The sequence below is a fragment of the Schistocerca piceifrons genome, chromosome 2 (genome assembly GCF_021461385.2).
Source record: "Schistocerca piceifrons isolate TAMUIC-IGC-003096 chromosome 2, iqSchPice1.1, whole genome shotgun sequence".
Lineage (NCBI taxonomy): Eukaryota > Metazoa > Arthropoda > Insecta > Orthoptera > Acrididae > Schistocerca > Schistocerca piceifrons.
The window spans coordinates 914900171-914917268 of record NC_060139.1 but is presented as its reverse complement, the minus strand read 5'-3'; the positions used below and the strand labels follow the sequence as shown (position 1 = coordinate 914917268).

At 44.8% G+C, this 17098-nt stretch overlaps 1 protein-coding gene across 2 annotated transcripts in view; it reads right to left on the bottom strand.

The window, feature by feature from the left end:
- Positions 1-17098, bottom strand: part of LOC124776478 (neither inactivation nor afterpotential protein C) — a 372945-nt gene that overhangs the window by 168013 nt on the left and 187834 nt on the right. For both annotated transcript variants that reach the window (XM_047251492.1, XM_047251493.1), the window contains exon 16: positions 7066-7388. In XM_047251492.1, the coding sequence (XP_047107448.1) occupies positions 7066-7388 (323 nt within the window). The remainder of the gene's footprint in view (positions 1-7065; positions 7389-17098) is intronic.

Genomic DNA, 17098 nt, shown 5'->3' with positions numbered 1-17098 from the left:
TAAATGACAATTCTCGGCCGCCCACTGCAGAGGCTATGAAATGCTCCTGCAGCATTTTGGATAGGAAGTGTTAGGTCACCCACCAAGCAGCAGGGACTTGGCGCCCTCTGATTCCCATCTCTGCTCTTCTATTTTGGCACAAACAACGAGATGAAGTCCAGTGTAGAAAATTGTCGGAAAACATAGGAAGCTGCATCCTACGACGAGGGTGTTGGAAAGTTGGTACAACGCCACGATAGATATCTAAGTCGGAGCAGCGACTGTGTAGGGAAGTAGCTCTAAAGTGTTGGTAACTGTTGCAATTAAAATAGTTTTGAATTTCACGTGGTTTCCATTTCACGACCGATCGTTCCTTACTTTCCGAATAGCCTTCGTACTACTTGCCACACGACGTCAAAATTCATTCGCCGCAGTACTAGGAGACGTTGCTAAAGTTTAAGAAAAGCTACAACTGTTCACAGCGAATTGTGCCTTGTTGACTGTGTACATGAAGTGTTCGACTGTAGCATCTTATACAGTCTTTCTTGACAAGCCAACCGATAAAGCTCGTATTTGGCAGGTCACTTGTGTACAACCTAAAATGAAAAACGCCGAGTTTTTTGGCTCAAAAACTCCGTTTTTGAGAAAACTGTCCGTTAAGTTTATGACGCGCAATCGGCTCAGAAATGACGAGATCAATAGACAGTTGGAAACTGAGCATTTTTCGTCACATATATGGGGTCTGCAAACATATATTTTTCTAAAAATCGAGGGAAGAAACTTTTTCGACTTCAGCTGATGTACCCATATGGCATGCACTGGTAAAGGAAAACACCGCTGGAGTAGCGACCAAGGTACCTGTCCCTGAATCAGAGAACCTATGTTCGATTCCCAGTTACATTCTGCAGTTTTTACATTTTTCTTGTTTTTCTCATGATAACTGGTAGGAATAGGAAGGTTTATAAGGCAAGTAACGCAATAGGGAATAATAACAAGCAAAGAAGTTTATCAAACGACTTGGATTAGTAAAGAATTAAGTATTTAATCTTGGTCCCTTACAATGGCTCTTTCACTTACTGTTACATGTCTTCGATTTCCTTCGAAAAAGTTAGATGGATGTTACTCGACATTTAAACATTCGAAGCAAATATACTCAGAGCCCCAAGAACAACTAACGGATGCAATCTTCGCGCAAAAACATCGTTCCTTCCGAAGATTTGATGGAAAACGAACGTGGTTTACATTTAAAAATATTTCTTTTTAGTGAATTAATTTTGATGCATACCACGCACATTGTCTGAAAAATCTGTGCTGAAAGTTATCATGAATTACGCTGTGATCGTTATTCCATCCACCGGTTGTACAATTCCCCTGGCTTACCAGGGGAAGTCTCGAAATAGAGTTTTTAACTTGGCGATGGAAATACGTAATAATGTCATGGCTGACACACAGGTGTGTAGTTTGGCAGTATTACTCTTACCGTGCAAGTCGGCTGACCTTCTTTATCTATAATTATAAATATCATCATGACGGTGTTCGTTTGTCCATCTCAGGAATTCAGTATTAGACAAAACATGTTATTACCAACGTGTGGTTTTAAAATGTTCTCAAGATATGTTTTGTAAATCGAATTCTTCTATTTACCGGATTTGGACCATGCGAAGTAAACGTTATTTAACGTGGTGGCTAAACGATTGCCCTTCTCTATCACTAGTTTCTTATAAGCATGGGAAAATTTAAGGCAAGAGCCTGTGATGGGTTTTTCGGTTGCTTGATTCGGATTAGCCAAACAGCGAGGTCATCGGTCCCATCGGATTAGGGAAGGGCGGGGATGGAAGTCGGCCATGCTATCCCGGCATTTGCCTGACGCGATTTAGGGAAATCACGGAAAACCTAAATCACGATGGCCGGACGCGGGTTTGAACCGTCGTACTCCCGAATGCGAGTCTAGTATGATAACCACTGCGCCACCTTGCTCGGTGAACGTGTACGAATGCGTTATTTTAAGTACACTACCAACTGCGGCAACGGTTATCTTTCTCGCTCATGCAACAACGAGCGCCGAATGCTCGCCCACAGCAGTCTCCCTCGGAATGGTTTTCATGCAACGTCTTAAAATTTGAATTATTTGCTAATCCAAGACTTCTGGGAAATTTACTTGCCTACTTTGTTATTATTTCTTACTGCTTTACTTATCTTGCTAACGCTTCAACTCCGAGCAGTTTTGTTGCGGAAAACAAAAATGGAAACATACTGCAGAATGCAACTGAGAGTTGAGCACAGGTTCTCTGCTTCCGAGCCAGCTGCCCTGGTTACTCCAGCGGTGCTTTCGTTTAACTGTGTATACTTTATGGGTACATAAACTAAAGTAGAAAAATATTCTTTCCTCGATTTCTAGGAAATTATGCTTTGTGAACCCCATACATGTTGATGAAAAATACTCTTTTGCTGAGCCAAAATATCCTGTCGTCTTTCATTTTAGGTTATACAGCTGGAGCGGACTGCAGAGTGGGAGGAAACCGACGCGCTCGCTCTGAAAAGTGCAAGTTTTTCGAAGTTAATAGAATCGTAAAAATTGTGTAATAGCGTGGTAGCACAACTCTTCGCGAAGACGGTTTTAGATTTTAAAAAAAACCATTACTTTAGGGACGTCCCCTGAGAAGATCAAGCCAGTTACCGAGAGCGCCTTTTTTTTTTTTGAAAAAAAAAAAAAGAAATGATACATCTCGAAAAATATTAATAGTTTTTAATTTTTCAAACAAGTATTTTTTTTTTACTTAGCTCGGGCTATAGTCACAGACAATAAATAGAAAGTATGGGAATGTGAATGTTAACGAGTTATAGAGAAATCGATTTTTGACAGTTTTTCGATATATGTCTGAATGCAAGAAAGTAGTCAATTAGTATAAAAAAGCAATCGATAGATCTTTTTAAATCCACATTTTTCTGTCGGAGCTATAGCTTATTACTTATTTAAGAACAACCTTTTTTTTCAACTCTGCAGATTTCCTTTGGCCATATTCACCACCATTGATCGCTTTTCATGAAAAAGAAACTATTTCAATTTTAATTTTCTGTACGCTCAGATTTTTTGTTGTCAGATAATAATATTTTGCATACACTTCTCTAAAGTGTCGAGGTGGGCCAGATCACTTCAGGTCTATCGTATAGGAGATCCCTGCCTTCACCGAAGGCTGGAGAACAGCCGCAGCTCCGCGGCACAGAAAAAACGACCGCGGATTGGAAGCGATACGTTACAAAATTAGGCTAGTTCCAGTGCACAACAGAGGCATTTAAGCAATCATTCTACCCACGCTCCATACGGGACTGGAACGGGAAGAAAGCCTCACATGTTGTAGCATGATAAGTACCCTCTACCACCCACTTCGCAATGATTTACAAAGTATGCATGGAGTTGCAGATGTAGGTACCCCAGAGATATAAGAGTTTGGGGCAGTCTCGCCCGAAGCTCTGCAGAGTTCACGAAAGGAAATTGACGGCGGCTGCCGTGCGTGTGTGGAGAATTTTTTTGTGGGCTAAACTTGACGACTGAGGGAGGCTGGTAGGAACTGAAATTCGACAGCAGACTACAGAAGAACTCGTGTGTTCCCTAGTCAATAATGTTTTTAGTTGCAGTGGTATGAACGCTATGTTATTGTATCTGCTACAATAGCAAAAGAAAAATAAACCCATTGCAAGTCGAAGTAGTCAAACTGAACTCCTTTAACGCCTCTTCGACAACGAGGTCATTAGAGACGGAGCACAAGCCCGGATTAGGAGAGGAGGGGAAGGAAATCGGCCATGTTCTTTTCAAAGGGACCGCCCCTACACTTGTCTGGCGCGATTTATAGAAATCACGGAAAACCTAACTGTGGATGGCCGGACGGAGATTTGAACCGTCGTCCTTCCGAATGCGAGTCCAGTAACCACTACGCTACCTTGCTCGGTTTGCTCAATAGAGCCGTGACATTAATGTAACAAAGCGGTAGTGTTGCACAGTAATGACACAAACGTGCCGAAGTATGTTTCGGCGAGAAAAACAACTTAAGAAGTATTTGCATTTCTTATAAACAGCTGAAACCAAATGCCATCAAATTGAAGTTTGCCTGTTGAGTTCCGTTTGAGTATCACCGGCGGATGTTTCTTTAATGATTTTCCTGACGTTTCTACCTATTTGTTCTTCTTCACGTCTACCATGCTGGCGAAACCCTAGGAAGATCGTTAAATAAACGCCGGTCGAAGATCCCGAGGCGAAAGCCATGCAGTACGTCAACAAGCTTCAACAATTTTGTGCTATAAAAGAGATTTTCTATTTCCTCGGTGTTTGCTTGCGCGGCATTGCGGAAGAGTCGCCTAGTGGTGAAAGACAGGAGAGAATCACAGGAGCATTTCGCAATGCCCTAACTAGTCACTGCTCATCTTCAGACTGTCAGTAGATGAAAAAGAGGAAACGAAGAATCATTGTATAACCCATAAAATCTGACAAGTACCTATCTATCTGAAGAAAAAAAACGAGTAAAATCTTACCTAAACGTACGTACTACAAGCTGTTTCCGTTGCGGTAAATGGAAATGAGCTTCAACAATAATGAAGACAACAGCAGGTAAGGGACGAGGTTTAGTAGACGAGCTGAAATGCTCTCTTTATCTACTGTTAAATGTCTGCATTCCCGAAGAGAATATCTACATCGACAGACTTTTATAACTACTCTACATTCATCAGAACTAAGGCATTTATAACAAATTTTAAAATTAAAAATTTCTTAGAACAACTTTTTCAATTTGATCATTTTTAACGAAGAGAGGACAGGTGGTTCTGTCTTTCCTATTTCAATCTATTGACAGTCTGAAGATGATCAACGGCTCGTCGAAACAGCTTACAGTCCTGTCAAATGCTCGTATCCGTGTGTCGTGAAAGACAAAATGTGAAATAATGTAAGCCACTCATTTAAACTCTAACAAGGGGTGGTCCCCCAAGGATGGCGATAAATTTGCTGAAACCACGTATACGTTGGTGTTCTTTGGGGTCCCAATCGTCACTCCCTGATGGGCCCTCTTTTGTTAGTAAACGACAAAAAAGAATTTTTCGTTGTCAGTTAGAATCTTGAAAATAGCACTGATCAGCGGTTACGTTATTTGGCTGGTATGGTGAGGGGTCTTGTTTGAGTCACATCGGGAGCCATATTTTTTTTTTAATTTATGTCAAAACGATTGTGATCGTTATTTTTAGTCAAGTATTTGGTTTAAATATAATACTTTTTTATTTGTAATTCCTGGAAGCGTCATTTTAATGAGCATATTAACTTTACTGTCTGCTCTTTTTTTTCACTTCCTTATATTCTTTTGTCCATTTGGAATCTTTGCTCATATAATTTTAATTATTTCGATTTAGTTTTCACCATTTTATATTTTCCTCAATATTTTTGCAATTGTTGCTGCTATTAACCATTTGGCTTCAGTGTCGTTTTGTTTATGAGACCTTCGGTGTAGATGCCCATCTACATTATTTTATTCATGTTGCGAGAAGAATTTATATTTTAATCGTTAATATGACGATTGTATTGTATTGTATTGAATTGAACTGGGCACCTAGAAAGGACGGAGAGGCTTCGTCCCCGCCGTAGCCCTCAGTGGTACACAACCCCACAACAGGCTATAGCAGTCCACTCACCCACAACGAACCTAGGGGGTTACTGTGCAGTTCGGCCCCCAGAGGGCCACCCATCTCCCCCCCCCCCCCCCCCCCCCCGCTGGGAACGTATCACACCAGACGAATATAACCCCAATTATGGTGTACGCGTACGTGGAGAAAGTGTTTGCGCAGCAATCGCCGACATAGTGAAACTGAGGCGGAATAAGGGGGACCAGCCCGCATACGCCGAGGCAGATGGGAAACCGCCTTAAAAACCATCCACAGACTGGTCGGCACACCGAACCTCGACACTAATCCGCCGGGCGGATTCGTGCCGGGGACCGGCACGCCTTCCAGCCCGGAAAGCAATGCATTAGACCGCACGGCTAACCGGGTGGGCGATATAACGTTTACCATCAAAAAGATTGGGAAAAATTTTTTTTTCACCACTGCACAGCCACAATAAAAACAACTATTTCGTAGTTTGTTTTCTAATCGATTGATCGGTGTAACAAAACGTTCAAATATTACGACTGATAACTGAAAGCCGCCCGGTGTGGCCGAGAGGTTCTAGGCGCTTCAGTCTCGAACCGCGCGACCGCTATGGTAGCAGATTCGAATCCTGCCTCGGGTATGGATGTGTGTGATGTCCTTAGCTTAGTTAGGTTTAAGTAATTCTAAGTTCTAGGGGACTGATGACCTCAGATGTCAAGTCCCGTAGTGTTCAGAGCCATTTGATAAAGGAAAGTAATTAAAATTACATGGGTAAATATTCCAAATGAAAAAAGAATAGAAAGTAAAAAGTGTGAGAAATAAAAAGTTAATGCAATGATAAACTGGAGAAACAATGAAATGGAAGAGAAAGCTGACATGTTTAAGCCAATTAATTGAATAAGAGCCGCGCGGGATTAGCCGAGCGGTCTAAGGGCGCTGCAGTCATGGACTGTGCGGCTGGTCCCGGTGGAGGTTCGAGTCCTCCCTCGGGCGCGGGTGTGTGTGTTTGTACTTAGGATAATTTAGGTTAAGTAGTATGTAAGCTTAGGGATTGATGACCTTAGCAGTTAAGTCCCATAAGATTTCACTCATTTGAATTGAATAAAAATAATAATCAATTATTTCGATAAGGATGTGATAAATAAATAAAGAGCATCAACAAGACTAGAACTGATAACCTTCAGGATACCAGCTAGATAAATTGATCGTTTTGTCCCTGGGTACAGCAAAGAATTCTTTTTTGTCGATTACTGGCAAACAAGGACCCACCAGGGCGAATGACTGCAGAATGTGGTATGCTGGGCAATAGCCGACACCGCCGTGTAGGTTACTTTCAAAATATTCGGTTCTGCTCCTGAGGACGTCCCCTTCTAAGACAGTACGCCATTTATTGAAAACTCGAGAGAGAGAGAGAGAGAGAGAGAGAGAGAGAGAGAGAGAGGGAGGGAGAGAGGTACTCACCCTCATGCGGGTGTTCTCGGCGACGAGCGCGCGGCCCCACTTGCTCTTCTTCTTCTCGGTGGAGGGCGTGGTGGCCGCCTCCTGCTCCTCCGGGGTGAAGGTGAGGTTTCCGGGCCGCGACAGCTGGTTGGTGAACAGCTGCCGGATGACCGGGTCGGTCGACTGCCGCAGCGTCTCGATCATCTCGGGCGGCAGGAAGTCTCGGTTCTTCTCGGCCATGTCCGTCGCGTTGTACGTCACCTTGCCCGTGTAGTGTGCCACGCTGAACTCGAACGGCCCGGTGGCGCGCAGGTGCGGGCCCTTCGACGAGCCTCGTAGGGTTTCTGTACAGACGAAGCTCACGTTTCACCTTGATTCCTGAACGAAGCCACGAAGGAATTACCGGAAACATGCAAATCAGTAGACTAGCGGAAGTGATGCACATGTACAGACAAACACACGATTAAAGTTTCAGAAAAATTGGATGATGTATTCAAGATAAAAAGCATCAAAAACTGAGTAAGTCAATAAAGCGCTGGTCCATCTCTGGCCCTTATGCAAACAGTTAATGTTCAGCTTAGCACTGATTGACAGAGTTGTTGGATGTCCTCCTCAGGGATATTGCGCCAACTTCTGTCCTACTGGCGTGTTAGATCGTCAAAACCCCGAGATACACTACTGGCCATTACAATTGCTACACCAAGAAGAAATGCAGATGATAAACGGGTATTCATTGGACAAATACGTTATACCAGAACTGACATGTGATTACATTTTCACGCAATTTGGGTGCGTAGATACTTAGAAATCAGTATCTAGAACAACCACCTCTGGCCGTAATAACGGCCTTGATACGCCTGGGCATTGAGTCAAACAGAGCTTGGATGGGGTGTATAGGTACAGCTGCATATGCAGCTTCAACACGAGACCACAGTTCATCAAGACTAGTGACTGGCGTATTGTGACGAGCCAGTTGCTCGGTCACCATTGACCAGACGTTTTCAATTGGTGAGAGATCTGGAGAATGTGCTGGCCAGGGCAGCAGTCGAACTTTTTCTGTATCCATAAAGGCCCGTGTAGGACCTGCAACATGCCGTCGTGCATTATCCTGCTGAAATGTAGGGTTTCGTAGGGATCGAATGAAGGGTAGAGCCACGGGTCGTAACACATCTGAAATGTAACGTCCACCGTTCAAAGTGCCGTCAATGAGAACAAGAGGTGACCGAGACGTGTAACCAGTGGCACCACATACCATCACGCCTGGTGATACGCCAGTATGGCGATGACGAATACACGCTTCCAATGTGCGTTCACCGCGATGTCACCAAACACGGATGCGACCATCATGAAGCTGTAAACAGAACCTGGATTCATCCGAAAAAAATGACGTTTTGCCATTCGTGTACCCAGGTTCGTCGTTGAGTACACCATCGCAGGCGCTCCTGTCTGTGATGCAGCGTCAGAGGTAACCGCAGCCATGGCCTCTGAGCTGATAATCCATGCTGCTGCAAACGTCGTCGAACTGTTCGTGCAGATGGTTGTTGTCTTGCAAACGTCCCCATCTGTTGACTCGGGGATCGAGACGTAGCTGCACGATCCATACAGCCATGCGGATAAGATGCCTGTCATCTCAACTGCTAGTGACACGACGCCGTTGGGATCCAGCACGGATTTCCGTATTACCCTCCTGAACCCACCGATTCCATATTCTGCTAACAGTCATTGGATCTGGATCAACGCGAGCAGCAATGTCGCGATACGATAAACCGCAATCGCGATAGGCTACAATCCGACCTTTATCAAAGTCGGAAACGTAATGGTACGCATTTCTCCTCCTTACACGAGGCATCACAACAACGTTTCACCAGGCAACGCCGGTCAACTGCTGCTTGTGTATGAGAAATCAGTTGGAAACTTTCCTCATGTCAGCCCGTTATAGGTGTCGCCACCGGCGCCAACCTTGTGTGAATGCTCTGAAAAGTTAATCATTTGCATATCACAGAATCTTCCTCCTGTCGGTTAAATTTCGCGTTTGTAGCACGTCATCTTCGTGGTGTAGCAATTTTAATGCCCAATAGTTGGACGATACAGCCCATAATGCTCCAAATGTTCTCAATTGGGAGAGGCTGTCTGTCTTGTTGGCCAAATTAGTATTTGGCAAACACGAAGATAAGCAGTAGAAACTCTCGCTATATGTGGATGGGCATTATTTTGCTGAAATAATGGTTCAAATGGCTCTGAGCACTATGCGACTTAACTTCTGAGGTCATCAGTCTCCCAGAACTTACAACTACTTAAACCTAACTAACCTAAGGACATCACACATATCCATGCCCGAGGCAGGATTCGAACCTGCGACCGCAGCGGTCGCGCGGTTCCAGACTGTAGCGCCTAGAACCGCTCGGCCACCCCGGCCGGATTTGCTGAAATAGAAGCAAACGATGGCTTGCTATGAATGGCAACAAAACGGGTCGTATAATATGTCGACGTACCGCTGCGCTGTAAGGGTGTCGCGGATGACAACCAAAGGGGTCCTGCTGTATAAAGAAATGGCACCCCAGACTACCACTTCACATTGTCGGTATGCATGGCAGGTGACATTCAGGCTGGTGTCCCACCACTTACCAGGACATCTCCAGAATCGTCTTCGCTGGCCATTGGGGCTCGTCACTGAAGGCAATTCCACTCCAGTCAACGAGATTCCATGCCGAATGTGCCCAGCACTACTACAGACAGGCTTGTTGGTTTATAGAGGTCAAGACTAGTCGGCAGAAGGGGCACCGTGTGCTTTCTGAGAGCCAACTATTAACGGTCCTTGTACTCACTCTAAACTACTGCACGTCAGATCTATGGCCAGGACGAATCCAAAGCTCTGAATGCCTCGCTGATGACTGCTCTGACAGCTCGTTCTGGAGTCTGCCTAGGTCGACTGCTTCATTCTTGACACTGTGTTCGGCCATGGTTCATCCATTCCTGCCACGATCGTCGAACAGTGGCGATTCGCTGATTACTCCAACCGGATTCTTTGAGACTAATTGCACGTCCTCTCTCAGATGCTGACATCTGCAGATATTTTTCACACGCCTGTCTGCGAGGCATAGTTATTGTCCAACTGAATACATGGAATGAAATTCGGGAAGACTTTCTGTGCCATGCCATTAGCACGGTTAGAATGTGCTGCAGCTGCCGCCAAAGTTTACAATTCAATTTTCAATTTTTCGACGATACCTGTATGAATATCAGTACGTGGCCAATGTTCGTAACTCCTTAGTGGTGCGTTTTTTTATTCATGATCTTTAATCTAGACAACCTATCACACCACATCAGTCCAAAACATTTCGAGACTGGAAAAAATAGAGAAAAGTTAAAATGGTAGTTTTAATGCTACAGCTTTTCTAATAGTCTATCCCCACTAGAGTATAGCGCACGGTGTAAGGTGGCAGATTTTAGCACCTTACATCATATTTATTCAGAAAATAATATACGACAAATACCACGCAGATAGAGAGAGCCATTTGACAGAACGATACTAGTATCAACATATCAAGGTTAATACTGGTACATAAGATTTTAGAACCGTGCATGTTATCATTGGGAAGGCGGTTTTGACGGACGCAGGAAAGAGTTGTTTGTGATGTCGAGCAAGCGAAGTGGCCGGCAGCTGGCCGGTGCTTCACACGGCGGCTGCTTTGTCGGCTGAGTGTCACTTGTGACCACAGGGGGTATTGGGGGAGCCTGAGACCTCACAGGTGGAAGATGAGAGAGAGGACGTACGTGCGAGACAGAGAGAGACTGTTTCCCGCCGTTGCGGCTAACGGGACGCAAATACGTTCGATCCCACGAAAGGAGGGAGATCCGCGCGACATTATAGAGTCCTGATTGGCCAAAAAGCGTAGGAGTACATGTGAGAGGAACGGCAAAGTTTGGCGGCAACAAGAACCGAGCGAAAATTCAGAGTCCTGTTTGGCCAAAAAAACGCGTATGGATAGACTACTGGACATTAAAATTGCTACACCACGAAGATTACGTGCTACAGACGCGAAATTTAACCGACAGGAAGAAGATTCTGTGATATGCAAATGATTAACTTTTCAGGGCATTCACACAAGGTTGGCGCCGGTGGCGACACCTATAACGTGCTGACACGAGGAAAGTTTCCAACCGATTTCTCATACACAAACAGCAGTTGAACGGCGTTGCCTGGGGAAACGTTGTTGTAATGCCTCGTGTAAGGAGGAGAAATGCGTACATCACATTTCCGACTTTGATAAAGGTCGGATTGTAGCCTATCGCGATTGCGGTTTATCGTATCGCGACACTGCTGCTCGCGTTGATGGAGATCCAATGACTGATAGCAGAATACGGAATCGGTGGGTTCAGGACGGTAATACGGAACGCCGTAATGGATCCCAACGGCCTCGTATCACTAGCAGTCGAGATGACAGGCATCTTATTCGCATGGCTTTAACGGATCGTGCAGCCACGTCGATCCCTGAGTCGACGTTTGTAGCAGCATGGACTATCAGCTCGGAGACCATGGCTGTGGTTACCCTTGACGCTGCTTCACAGACAGGAGCGCCTGTGATGGTGTACTCAACGACGAACCTGGGTGCACGAATGGCAAAACGTCATTTTTTCGGTTGAATCCAGGATCTGTTTACAGCATCATGATGGTCGCATCCGTGTTTGGTGACATCGCGGTGAACGCACATTGGAAGCGTGTAGTCGTCATCGCCATACTGGCGTATCACCAGGCGTGATGGCATGGGTGCCATTGGTTACACGTCTCGGTCACCTCTTGTTCGCATTGACGGGACTTTGAACGGTGGACGTTACATTTCAGATGTGTTACGACCCGTGGCTCTACCCTTCATTCGATCCTTGCGAAACCCTACATTTCAGCAGGATAATGCACGACCGCATGTTGCAGGTCCTGTACGGGGCTTTCTGGATACAGAAAATGTTCGACTGCTGCCCCGGCCAGCACATTCTCCAGATCTCTCACCAATTGAAAACGTCTGGTCAATGGTGGCCGTGCAAATGGCTCGTGACAATGCGCCAGTCACTACTCTTGATTAACTGTTTTACCGTGTTGAAGCTGCATGGGCAGCTGTACCTGTATACGCCATCCAAGCTCTGTTTGACTCAATGCCCAGGCGTATCAAGGCCGTTATTACGGCTAGAGGTGGTTGTTCTGGGTACTGATTTCTGAGGATCTATGCACCCAAATTGCGTGAAAATGTAATCACATGTCAGTTCTAGTATAATATTTGTCCAATGGATACCCGATTATCATCTGCATTTCTTCTTGGTGTAGCAGTTTTAATGGCCAGTAGTGTACATGTGCGAGGATCGGCACAGTTTGGCGGCCGCAAGATCCAACTCTGGTGTCGGCGGTGGTGCTAGGCGGACGATGAGGGTCTGCCCCGCAAGAGCTCTCACAGGACAAAGTCGACATCCCGGTGGTGCCTGGGACGACTGTCGTTATCTACGTGGTGAAGTTTGGTGATATTAGAGCAAACAACTGGAAAGTATGGCATCGTAATTGAAATTGCGTACGTGTTCCACTAGCTCTTTGCTTGAGTTCTCTGATTCTGTGTCCGTCGGGGTGGAACTTCAGTAAAACCACTTGCGTGGCCAGTGTTAACCTACGTAAGTTGGGGAAAGGGACGATTAGGGATAGGGTCTCGATTGTGCCAATGGTAGGATAGTTAGTTTAGGTAATTAATTTGATTGTAATGCTTTAGGTTAGGAATATTGCTCATCCTGTTTTTAATGAATAAATGTAAGATTTAATAACAGACCATAATCAAAGCATTATTATTTCTGTAGGTAGCAAACTACTGATAGAATAAGAGATTTATTAATAAAATATATACGGTCGCAGGTTCGAATCCTGCCTCGGGCATGGATGTGTGTGTTGTCCTTAGGTTAGTTAGGTTTAAGTAGTTCTAAATTCTAGGGGACTGATGACCTCAGAAGTTGAGTCCCATAGTGCTCAGAGCCATTTGAACCAATAAAATGTATTATCATATTAATTCGATACAAACGATACTGGGGGTATATTCGCGCATTGAGACAGAGCCTAGGTCAGGTAGCAGTAATGAAACAAGAAGTTTCATGTTCATTATACCCTCGTACATTACAACGGAACGTTCATATAACCAAGTGAAAGCGTCAGAAATGTACTTCTCTGGGATGTTGTTCAGCCTGGACATCACATTTACACCTTTCTGGTCTTGGTGAATCTCCAGAGACCCAAATTCACATTTTGTCGTTTTGTGATAGGTCAGGCCGGCCGGGGTGGTCTAGCGGTTCTAGGCGCTCAGTCCGGAACCGCGTGACTGCTACGGTCGCAGGTTCGAATCCTACCTCGGGCATGGATGTGTGTGATGTCCTTAGGTTAGTTAGGTTTAAGTAGTTCTAAGTTCTAGGGGACTGATGACCACAGATGGTAAGTCCCATAGCGCTCAGAGCCATTTGAACCATTTGTGATAGGTCCGTACTGATAACACCAAGTCTCGTCACCGATGATGATTTTTTACAGGAAAGAAACGTCCAAGTTTTTCATTTCACTCAAGACAAAAAAAAAAAAAAAAAGTGGTTCAAATGGCCCTGAGTACTATGGGACTCAACATCTGAGGTTATCAGTCCCCTAGAACTCAGAACTAATTAAACCTAACTAACCTAAGGACATAACACACATCCATGCCTGAGGCAGGATTCGAACCTGCGACCGTAGCGGTCGCGCGGTTGCAGACTGAAGCGCCTCACTCAAGACACGGCAAGTGGCCAGGCATAGCTCTTTTTGTTCGGGAGTCAAGATCCGCAAGAGAAACTGTTGCAGGATGGTAGCCGCGTGGTCTCAGGCGCCTTGCCACGGTTCACGCGGCGCCCCCCTTTGAAGGTTCGAGTCCTCCATCGGGCGTGGATGTGTGTGTGTTTGTGTGTGTGTGTGTGTGTGTGTGTGTGTTGTCCTTAGCGTAAGTTAGTTTAAGTCAGATTAAGTAGTGCGTAAGTCTAGAGACCGATGACCTCAGCAGTTTGGTCCCGTAGGAACTTACCACCAGAGAAACGGTGCACACACTTTTCTCTTCTTCAATTCATTGTTGAGAATGTTTTGAATACTTAATTCAGGAATATTGCCCCATTCGATTTGTGACACAACAACGTTGACATACTACGGTCGCAAGTCCACTACTTAACAGTTTGCTCACAACTGAATGGCCGAATGCAAATCTGTTAGCTATTAGTTTTAGCTGCTACCGTTGTTGCCGTGTTGACGTCGCTTGTAAGCCATTAATAAAATCAGTCTCGGAATGTTTTTGATGGACGGTGAGTTGCCTATCTTAAAGAGCATGCAATATTTGTTGATACTGCACAGCAGGTATAATCAGCCCTTTTTACCAGCCGCCCATTTTGTGTCTCTGTTAGCAAAAAAATTTTCTAACTGCCCAAGTGTTCTACAGTAATGGTGAGTTATAAAATAGGGAAGTAACTTTATTTTATAAAATTTAAAAAGCAGAGGTACAGAATGTTAAACTTTTTAACAATAATTACTTACCAACTACTTTGTGTTAAAATTTTATGAAATCTAATGAAAATGTTTTTAAATCCTTACCGCCCAACGCCCAGCATGAAAGCTGGAACGCTCACTAGTGGGCGGTACGGACCAGATTGACTACGTCTGATGCACAGCAACCAGCCACAAACTGGTTTAGGATACTTTACTCAAAAAGTACGGAGTCCGCTATTGTTTGAATAAAGTAACCTAGAACCAGTATGTGGCTGGTTGCTGCACACCATCAGCAGTTTATTCCATGTAACAGCCACGGCCTCCAGCCAGTCTTTATTTGACGAAAGTTCATGAAATATTTTCCATCCAATTTTATTTTGCCCACCCTGTAAAAAGAGTTTTAAAATCATTCGGTCTATGTCACAACACTACAGCCTTGCCGCAGTGGCTACACCGATTCCCGTGAGATCACCGAAGTTAAGAGCTGTCGGGCGTGGTCGGCAGTTGGATGGATGACCATCCAGGCCGCCATGCGCTATTACCATTTTTCGGGGTGCACTCAGCCTCGTGATGCCACTTGAGGAGCTACTCGACCGAATAGTAGCGGCTTCGGTCAAGATACCATCATAACGACCGGGAGAGCGGTGTGCTGACCCCACGCCCCTCCTATCCGCATCCTCCTCTGAGGATGACACGGCGGTCGGATGGTCCCGATGGGCCACTTGTGGCCTGAAGACGGAGTGTTTTTTTTTCTATGTCACAACACTATGTATTCAACAGGAATGGAAATAGAAACTTGGAATAAATTTTGACTTAAACGCAGCAGTAAAAGTGTACCTTGGCCCCAGTTGTAATTTGCCATTCATGTGGTTGCCGGTAGGTTCTCGTGATGCCGCTAGTTCACTCATTCGCTCGATCACCGCTAAGTGTGTGTCAGTGTACGTGACATTCGTCCATTCCTCGTGTACCTCTCTGGCGACTTTTGTGTTTCAAACCATACACGATTCTAAAGCTAACGGTCCATTAAGGCCGGCGCTGAAAAACGCCTAGAGTTCATTCTGGCCGTCGAGGTGGAAGTTAACTGTTACCATCTCGTGCAGTGCTAACTGATGACACTCCGTTCTGCGTAGGAAGAAAAGTGAAATGCCACAACGTAAGAACATACAGAACCATAGCCGTGCGTGATAAAGACTCTCCGTAGCTTCATGTGTCATACGCCGTTTCCAGAGAAAAGATTTACAGTCGTTCCTTTTTTCATGGAAATATTACAGCAGTCACGTACCTGGGTATGTTGGAGATCTGACGTTTTCCTCAACTGCGAGAATATGCTGATATTTTCGTTTATCGACAGGACGGAGAGCCATTTCTTTTTCACCTGCACGTAAGGGAATTTCTCAACAGTGAGCTGTTTCGGTGGCGGAATATAAGAGACGTACAGATCCCGAATTGCACCATTGGCATTCAAAGTTGCCTGATGTCACGGTTTCTCATGGGCGGGACTGAAAAGTCTCTCCATACAACAGCACTGCGTAACAGCAGTGAACGCAGTAACAGAAGACATCTTTGCAAAAGTATGGTACTAGTTAGACTCTCGTCTGGATGTTTTTCGTACGTCTGGTGGAGGGAACACTGAACATTTGTGAAACGTAAGTGAAAAATTTGATCCTAATCGTAATTTTAAAAATCCATCGTTGAGGCAGCTCACTCTTAAGAAATGCCCTTACATGAAGGTGTAAATACGATGGTGCTTCGTCTGGTTGAAAACTCTAAAATACTGTACGTGTCCTCGCTGTTGTGGAGATAACCATATCGCCAAAACATCCAGGTACATGATTCCTGTAACCCTTTTCCCCTACATGTCGACCCTCCCATAAGAAAAATGTAGGCCGTAAGTATTTTCTAGGGAAAGGGCGGAAACACTTGACGGTTTGGAGACTCTCTCTCTTGCTCGACTGTTGTGTGTGTCTTTCCCATATTGTTACGACTTGACTGTTCTCTTTTCCACTTCAACCGCTTTAGTAAGCACTTCACGTGAAAGTAAATTGTTAACTCCCATCTGGACGCACATAATCACTTAGCTGAACTTTGCATGTTGTTGTTTATCACCGTCATGAAGAACTTGTGGCAACCGAATCCCGAATAGTGAAACACCAGCGTCGCTGCAAAATACACCAGACAGACATAAATGAACAGAAGAGGATAAAGAAGAGAGTATAAAGAAGTTGAGGTCAGCCTTCTGCATGACGGGAGACTATACAATAAAAAGAATATATCCACAGAGGCAAAGATAAGCCACTACAAGGCAACGGTGAGAAATGCAGTATTATATGCTGCTGAGACGATGACAATAGGTAGAAATGGGGCTGAACAACTAGAGAAAGAAGAGAGAAAAATACTAGGTCCCAAAAGAGATGGAGAGAGGTGGATGCGAAGACCTAGGGAGGAATTGTACTGGAACAAGAGAACAATATACGGGGAAATCCGACTCAAAAGGGCAAGGTTTGCTGGACATATATTTAGGATGAGTATGAACAGAAT